Source organism: Hemibagrus wyckioides, linkage group LG05 (assembly GCF_019097595.1).
Source record: "Hemibagrus wyckioides isolate EC202008001 linkage group LG05, SWU_Hwy_1.0, whole genome shotgun sequence".
Taxonomy (NCBI): Eukaryota; Metazoa; Chordata; class Actinopteri; order Siluriformes; family Bagridae; genus Hemibagrus; species Hemibagrus wyckioides.
In genome coordinates this window covers 2374259-2384258 of record NC_080714.1, presented here as the reverse complement: position 1 = coordinate 2384258, position 10000 = coordinate 2374259, and the positions used below count along the sequence as shown (strand labels likewise).

Below are 10000 nucleotides of genomic sequence, written 5' to 3'. Positions count from 1 at the left end.
TAATGAAATGTTGGTGTTGGCTTTGAAAGTGTGAGATCGCGCTCGAGACACAAACCCCAGCTCCATGATTGCTATCTTGGTCGCGCTGTTCGTTAACTAATAATAGAAAAAGTTTTATTTTTTTTCTCTTTATACGATGTGGCATTGAATGCTGATTAGTTTTGTAGCTGAGGGGCGGCATGAAGAGATCTGAAGACGAGCGCCACTTATAGACTCATACTGGACTAGAAAGATTAATGTCCAACTTTTAAAATAAATAAATAAATAAATAAATAAATAAATAAATAAATAAAAAATAAATCCATATCAGGTGAACGTGTTGCTGTTTTTATAAAACATTTAGTCGTCATGATTTCTTCATCATCATCAAAACCTATCCAAAGATTTTAAAAATCCCGTGTATGAGGTGGAGATCATCAGATAAATAAATCTACATCCTCTATTAAATAAATAATAAAACAAATAATCTCAGTTCAGCATATTTAACTTTAAAGGAGGCTTTAAGCTCCCCCCACCCACTTCTCATTATTAAATATGAAGGATGCTTTAGGCTCCACCCACTTAACATAATTAACAGTGGGTGTGGTGTTAATCTCCACCCACTTTACATAATAAAGTATGAATGTGGATGTAAGCTCCACCCATTTTACATAAGTAACTCAATGTGTGGCTTTAAGCTCCACCCATTTCACATAAGTCATTTAAGAAGGCCATTTAAGGCCATTTAAAAAGGCTTTAAGTTCCACCCACAATCAGTTTTTATGGCTTCAAGCTCCACCCCACTTGGTGCAATTAATTATGTTAATTAAGCTTTAAATGCAACCTATTTGACACCATTAAGGAAAAAAGAGGCTTAAACTCCGCCTCACATCAATACAATATACTGTGAAAGAGGTTTTAAGCTCCGCCCACTTACCAACCATCTACCCACTGAGATGCTGAGAATGGAATTGTAAACCCAGCAAGGACACTGGGGTTGTCCTCTAAGACCACTCACACACACACACACACACACACACACACACAGGCTGCATGGTAATTGTTAGCGTGATTGTGGAGGGAGACCTGGTGGAGAAGGCCGTCCTCTGAGTGAGAGTGTAATAACGTAGCGCTGCTCCAGATCGATGGTCTCTGATTGATAGAGCCGCAGATTTCTCACAAAGCCCAGTGAATAAAAGCTCCGGCTCGGCCCGGGACACTCCACCAGGGTGGAGGACACTTTAAAAAGGCCACTCGTTTATCAGAAGAGTCATTACGGTGAATGAATGAAACCCAAGGGAAAAAAAAACCTCTACACTTCAAACAAAGCCAATAAAACCCCCCGCTGTGTTCTGAGGGGAGGAGAACTGATGGAGGAACGAGACCAGCTACAGGGTTTATGGTCAGGGTCCAGTCCACTCTGTGGTTCGTTCCTTGGGGTTCTAAGCGAGTTTCTGCTGCTTGACCTCACTGCTGTTGAATATACGAAGATCCACAGAGGAAACCATCCCTTTAACATGTCATTCACAACCAGTATCATTTTACACACACACACACACACACACACACACACACACCCCTCCACCTCCTTACACACAAAAACACACACCTCCACCTCTTTACACACACACACACACACACACACAAACCCCTCCACACACACAGCCCTCCACCTCCTTACACACAGAAACACACCTCCACCTCCTTACACACAAAAACACACACACACCCCCCTCCACCTCCTTACACACAAAAACACACACCTCCACCTCTTTACACACACACACACACACAAACCCCTCCACACACACACCCCTCCACCTCCTTACACACAAAAACACACACCTCCACCTCCTTACACACAAAAACACACACACACACCTCCACCTCCTTACACACAAAAACACACACCTCCACCTCCTTACACACAAAAACACACACCTCCACCTCCTTACACACAAAAACACACACACATCCCTCCACCTCCTTACACACAAAAACACACACCTCCACCTCCTTACACACAAAAACACACACACACACCCCTCCACCTCCTTACACACAGAAACACACCTCCACCTCCTTACACACAAAAACACACACACACACACCTCTACCTCCTTACACACAAAAACACACACCTCCACCTCCTTACACACACACACACACACACACACACACCCCTCCACCTCCTTACACACAAAAACACACACCTCCACCTCCTTACACACACACACACACACACACACAAACCCCTCCACACACACACCCCTCCACCTCCTTACACACAAAAACACACCTCCACCTCCTTACACACAAAAACACACACACACACACACCTCCACCTCCTTACACACAAAAACACACACACACACCTCCACCTCCTTACACACAAAAACACACACCTCCACCTCCTTACACACAAAAACACACACCTCCACCTCCTTACACACAAAAACACACACCTCCACCTCCTTACACACAAAAACACACACACACATCCCTCCACCTCCTTACACACAAAAACACACCTCCACCTCCTTACACACAAAAACACACACCTCCACCTCCTTACACACAAAAACACACACACACACCCCTCCACCTCCTTACACACAAAAACACACACCTCCACCTCCTTACACACAAAAACACACACACACACCTCTCCACCTCCTTACACACAAAAACACACACCTCCACCTCTTTACACACACACACACACACACATACACAAATCCCTCCACACACACACACCTCCACCTCCTTACACACAAAAACACACCTCCACCTCCTTACACACAAACACACACCTCCACCTCTTTACACACACACACACACACAAACACACACCTCCACCTCCTTACACACAAAAACACACCTCCACCTCTTTACACACACACAAACCCCTCCACACACACACACACCTTCACCTCCTTACACACAAAAACACACACCTCCACCTCTTTACACACACACACATTCACCTCCTTACACACAAAAACACACACCTCCACCTCTTTACACACACACACACACACACACACACACCTTCACCTCCTTACACACAAAAACACACACCTCCACCTCTTTACACACACACACACACACACACACACACACCTTCACCTCCTTACACACAAAACACACCTCCACCTCTTTACACACACACACACACACACACACACCCCTCCACACACCTTCACCTCCTTATACACAAAAACACACCTCCACCTCTTTACACACACACACCCCTCCACACACCTTCACCTCCTTACACACAAAAACACACCTCCACCTCTTTACACACACACACACACACACACACACCCCTCCACACACCTTCACCTCCTTACACACAAAAACACACCTCCACCTCTTCACACACACACACACACACACCCCCCTCCACACACACACACCTTCACCTCCTTACACACAAAAACACACACCTCCACCTCTTTACACACACACACACACACCCCTCTACACACACACACCTTCACCTCCTTACACACAAAAACACACCTCCACCTCTTCACACACACACACACACACACACACACACCCCTCCACACACACACACCTTCACCTCCTTACACACAAAAACACACACCTCCACCTCTTTACACACACACACACACACCTTCACCTCCTTACACACAAACACACACCTCCACCTCTTTACACACACACACACACCCCTCCACACACCTTCACCTCCTTACACACAAAAACACACCTCCACCTCTTTACACACACACACACACACACACACAAACCCCTCCACACACACAGCCCTCCACCTCCTTACACACAGAAACACACCTCCACCTCCTTACACACAAAAACACACACACACCCCCCTCCACCTCCTTACACACAAAAACACACACCTCCACCTCTTTACACACACACACACACCCCTCCACACACCTTCACCTCCTTATACACAAAAACACACCTCCACCTCTTTACACACACACACACACAAACCCCTCCACACACACACACCTTCTCCTCCTTACACACAAAAACACACACCTCCACCTCCTTACACACAAAAACACACACACACACCTTCACCTCCTTACACACAAAAACACACCTCCACCTCTTCACACACACACACACACCCCCCTCCACACACACACACCTTCACCTCCTTACACACAAAACACACACCTCCACCTCTTTACACACACACACACACACCCCTCTACACACACACACCTTCACCTCCTTACACACAAAAACACACCTCCACCTCTTCACACACACACACACACACACACACACCCTCCACACACACCCCTTCACCTCCTTACACACAAAAACACACCTCCACCTCTTTACACACACACACACCTCCACACACACACACAAACCCCTCCACACACACACACCTTCACCTCCTTACACACAAAAACACACCTCCACCTCTTTACACACACACACACACACACACAAACCCCTCCACACACACACACCTTCACCTCCTTACACACAAAAACACACACCTCCACCTCTTTACACACACACACACACACCCCTCCACACACACACACCTTCACCTCCTTACACACAAAAACACACCTCCACCTCTTTACACACACACACACACACACACCCCTCCACACACCTTCACCTCCTTACACACAAAAACACACCTCCACCTCTTTACACACACACACACACAAACCCCTCCACACACACACACACCTCCTTACACACAAAAACACACCTCCACCTCTTTACACACACACACACCTCCAGCTCACACATACAAACACACACCTACACTTCCTTACACATATACACACACACACCTCCACCTCTTTACACACACACACACACACACACACCCCTCCACACACCTTCACCTCCTTATACACAAAAACACACCTCCACCTCTTTACACACACACACCCCTCCACACACCTTCACCTCCTTACACACAAAAACACACCTCCACCTCTTTACACACACACACACACACACACACCCCTCCACACACACCCCTTCACCTCCTTACACACAAAAACACACCTCCACCTCTTTACACACACACACACCTCCACACACACACACAAACCCCTCCACACACACACACCTTCACCTCCTTACACACAAAAACACACCTCCACCTCTTTACACACACACACACACACACACACACAAACCCCTCCACACACACACACCTTCACCTCCTTACACACAAAAACACACCTCCACCTCTTTACACACACACACCCCTCCACACACACACACCTTCACCTCCTTACACACAAAAACACACCTCCACCTCTTTACACACACACACACACACACACCCCTCCACACACCTTCACCTCCTTACACACAAAAACACACCTCCACCTCTTTACACACACACACACACAAACCCCTCCACACACACACACCTTCACCTCCTTACACACAAAAACACACTTCCACCTCTTTACACACACACACACCTCCAACTCACACATACAAACACACACCTACACTTCCTTACACATATACACACACACACCTCCATCTCTTTACACACAAACACACACTTCCGCCTCCTTACACACACACACACACACACACACCTCCATCTCTTTACATATACACACACACCTCTTTACACACACACCTCCACCTTCTTACACACGACCCCATTTACATAACATTTACATTTATATTTTACCTCCACCTTCTTACACACACACACCTCCACCATTCTACACCCACCTCCACCCAGTTCCACCAGCTCTTCATTCCACACTCAACTCCATCTCAATCTACACCTGCACCCACCCCCACCTCTATCTGGCCACACCCACTTCTTTTTTTTTTCCTTTTCTTTTTAACCACACTCATCCACACCAACCTTCACCTCATTCTGGACCGACCTCATTTCATGACCGCTTCATCCTGCATTGGTGTGTGTGTATGTGTGTGTGTGTGTGTGTGTGTGTGTGTGTATTCCCACCTCACACCCACACAACTATTTAGAAGTGGTGACAGGACGAGGGCAAAAACCCGATATCGTGCTTTATAAGGAGTTTATGAAGTGTGTCACTGAGACTGAATCCCAGGTTAACCTGACACCTTCACCATGGATTAATCACAACCTACAGGAGAAAGTAAAGTGTGTGTGTGTGTGTGTGTACCTGCGATACTGGCGAAGATCTCACTGATGCCGATGAGGACATACTGAGGAATCTGCCACCATATCGGCAGGTTGGCAGCGTAATACGTCACTCCACCCAGGTCCTGACTGATCGGATCCTGAGAGTGAACGATCTCCAACCTCTTTGTCTCCAAAATACCTACAACACACACACACACACACACACACATCAAAATGTACATTCTGTACCTCCTGAAGGTCATGAAAAGCATAAGAAGTTTCAAAAAAGCTCAAATTTCCTTAAGAACTGCTAAAGTCTGCAACTTAAGGAGAAATTTGTAGTAAATAGATCGGACCTGGGATTTATTTCGATTCAGGATCGTACGTTTATGCTAATAAAGTAGAGAGAGAGTCGGAGAGAAAGAGAGATCTCTGTTAGGTTATTGAATTATTTTGAGCAAATTAAAATACCTCGGAGAAAGGAACCGACCTTTTCAGTCGCTCTGCAAATCAATTGCGCGGGATTTCCCCTCAGAAATATTGCTAAGCTGTTGCTAAGACTTTTTTCTCTTTCTTTCGACTGAAGCAGATATTAATAATCTATGCCGAGATCGAACCCGAGTTATCGGTGCTTAACATTTACACACGGCTCATCCTCTTGCTGTTGCTACAGGAATCCCACCCGAGCGATTTCAATTAAACCTTGTGTGTGTGTGTGTGTGTGTAGAGACTAGTAACAGATTAAGTGGCAGGTCAATAATGAAGCATCATGCGAGTCTAAACATCTTATCTCTCTTGTACACACTGTCTGTATTTGTGTTAGAAGAACAGTTTGTGGGCGTCGCCCCCGAGTCGTCTCTCCTGAGTCTGATGCGAGTGATACAGCTGTAGCTGGTGGCCTCGTGTCCAATTGAGGTCCAGAAATTACTCCATCACTTGGTTTATTCCAGGTCCAGCTCTAAAGTTATTTATTTAGGAGAATTATTCAGGGGTCCAAGCATTATTCATTTAGGGGTCTAATCACTAGGTGTTCTATTCAGCAGTCCAATTGACAGATATTTAAGGGTCCAATCAGCAGATGTTAGGGGTCCAATCACCAGGTGTATTATTTACGGGTCCAATCACCAGGTGTTATATTTAAGGGTCCAATCACCAGGTGTTTTATTTAAGGGTCCAATCCCCAGATGTTTTATTTATGGGTCCAATCACCAGGTGTTTTATTTAAGGGTCCAATCCCCAGATGTTTTATTTAGGGTTCCAATCACCAGATGTTTTATTTATGGGTCCAATCACCAGGTGTTTTATTTAGGTGTCCAATCACCAGGTGTATTATTTAGGGTTCCAATCACCAGATGTTTTATTTAGAGTTCCAATCACCAGATGTTTTATTTGTGTGTCCAATCATCAGATGTTTTATTTAGGGTTCCAATCACCAGATGTTTTTTAAGGGATCCATTCATCAGATATTTTATTTAAGGCTCCAATCACCTGAGGTTTTATTTATTAGTCCAATCACCAGATGTTTTGAAGCAGTGAAACCTCCAGATGTTTTATTTAGGAGTCCAATCACCAGATGTTTTATTTAAGGGTCCAATCACCACTTATTTATAGCTCAATTTTTTTGTATAGGTGTCCACACATTATTTATTTTATATAAAGAGTTCATTAGACTACAAGACTACATTTCAGGGTCCACACACAAAATGGACTTATCCAGTAATATTTCATTTATTCAGGGGCCCAAGAATAATTCATTTAGGGGTCCAACCAGCAGATTTTATTTATATAAGGGACCAGGAATTAATATATTTTTTAGGGGTCCAGGGGCCAAAGGCATTATTTACTTCCTTGGCTGCCTAAAAACTAATCATATGTAATCATAATCATTTATTTAGTGGCACAAGCACAAAATATTATAGAGGGGGCCTTACTTAGGGGCCAAAGCACTGGCACTGACCAATCACTAAAATATAGCTTTATTTATCCAACACCTAATTATTTACTGATCCAAGCACTGTTTATTTATTTAAATTTATTTAATTAGACATCCAACCACCAATCTTTTTGTTTAGGGATCCAGGCAGTGAATTTATCTGGCCAGGAGTCCAAACACCACCTTTATTTATTTATTTATTTTTTATTTATTTATTTAAAAGTCCAAGAAAAAAAGGTGAAATCCAGAACCCTCAGGAGTGGCCTAGAGAAAAAAAAAAAAGTGTTCTACACTAGAACCGTTAACCACACAAAGATGCCTCAGACCACGTGTATAGCACACACGGAGAATACACACACACACACACACACACTACAGACACAGCGAAATTCACTGAGACGCTGAACTCAGATTAAACAAAGTCAGCTTTGTTCCTGAGGACAGAAATACAACGTTTCAGGAGCAGAGGATCCTGCCTCAGGCACAAACAAACTGTGTGTGTGTGTTTTCCAGCTTTGCCAGGACTAACAGGGTGGCCAGGTGTGTGTGTGTGTGTATGTGTGTGTGTGTGTGTGTGTGTGTGTTCACTGGAACAAGGCTGTGTAAAGCGCTGAGCGTCCTATCATTGCTGTTCCCTTAAGCTACCAAGCTGCAATGGATTAAAAGAGCTGCACTAAACTGGAAACCGTCCGTGTGTGTGTGCACGTGCGTGCGTGTGTGTGCGCACGTGCGCATGTGTGTGTGTGTGCGTGTGTGTGCGCGTGCGTGTGTGTGCGTGTTTATTGTAGACACACAGTCCAAAAAACTGAGTGTATTACACCAAACAGTACGAGGCAATAAGGGAAAGATTTACTCTTTTCTAATATTTCTGATTCTGGATGCAGATTGGTCAGAAAGTAATTAGTGTCTCCAGAACAGTGTTATGGTTTAGGTTATGGTTTCTATAGCAACAGATAACAAAGAGATTAAAAAGTGTAATCAATAAATGATGCAAAGTTTTCTGTAATTTAGGATGATGACGGATTCTCGTCGCTGATTGGTCGACTGTAACGGCATCGTCCAGCATCACATGAACAGATGACGAGAAGGGCATCTTTAAGCTTCAAGACATTTCAGGGTTTGTTGAATTCTCTTCTGTGTAGAAATGTGTGAAATGCTGTGATAACCCGAGCAATCCAACGTGTCCAATCACCAGATATTTAGGGGGTCCAATCACCAGATATTTAGGGGGTCCAATCACCAGATATTTAGGGGGTCCAATCACCAAATGTTTAGGGGTCCTATTACCAAATGTTTAGTCACCAGATGTTTTATTTAGGGGTCCAATCACCAGATGTTTTATTTAGGGGTCCAATCACCAGATGTTTTATTTAGGGGTCCAATCACCAGATGTTTTATTTAGGGGTCCAATCACTAGATGTATTAAGGGGTCCAATCACCAGATGTTTTATTTAGCAGTCTAATCACCAGATGTTTTATTTAGGGGTCCAATCACCAGATGTTTTATTTAGGGGTCTAATCACCAGATATTTTATTTAGGGGTCCAATCACCAGATGTTTTATTTAGGGGTCCAATCACCAGATGTTTTATTTAGGGGTCCAATCACCAGATGTTTTATTTAGGGGTCCAATCACTAGATGTATTAAGGGGTCCAATCACCAGATGTTTTATTTAGCAGTCTAATCACCAGATATTTTATTTTGGGGTTCAATCACCAGATATTTTGAAGCAGTCTAATCACCAGATGTTTTATTTAGGGGTCCATCATTCAGCATCATATGAATAGATGACAGGAAGGACATATTGAAGCTTTAAGACATTTCAGAACTTGAGGAATTCTCTTCTGTATGTAATCGTGTAAGATGCTGGGGAAGGCCAACCTACATAATGAGTGAGATAACAAATCTATGCTAGTTCCTGTCTCGTAGAGTGAAAATCTTGTCTCTTGACACTGATATGATGT

At 44.0% G+C, this 10000-nt stretch overlaps 1 protein-coding gene across 2 annotated transcripts in view; it reads right to left on the bottom strand.

Annotated features, from left to right (window-relative positions):
• Positions 1–10000, bottom strand: part of slc15a4 (solute carrier family 15 member 4) — a 55238-nt gene that overhangs the window by 18056 nt on the left and 27182 nt on the right. For both annotated transcript variants that reach the window (XM_058389305.1, XM_058389306.1), the window contains exon 7: positions 6144–6302. In XM_058389305.1, the coding sequence (XP_058245288.1) occupies positions 6144–6302 (159 nt within the window). The remainder of the gene's footprint in view (positions 1–6143; positions 6303–10000) is intronic.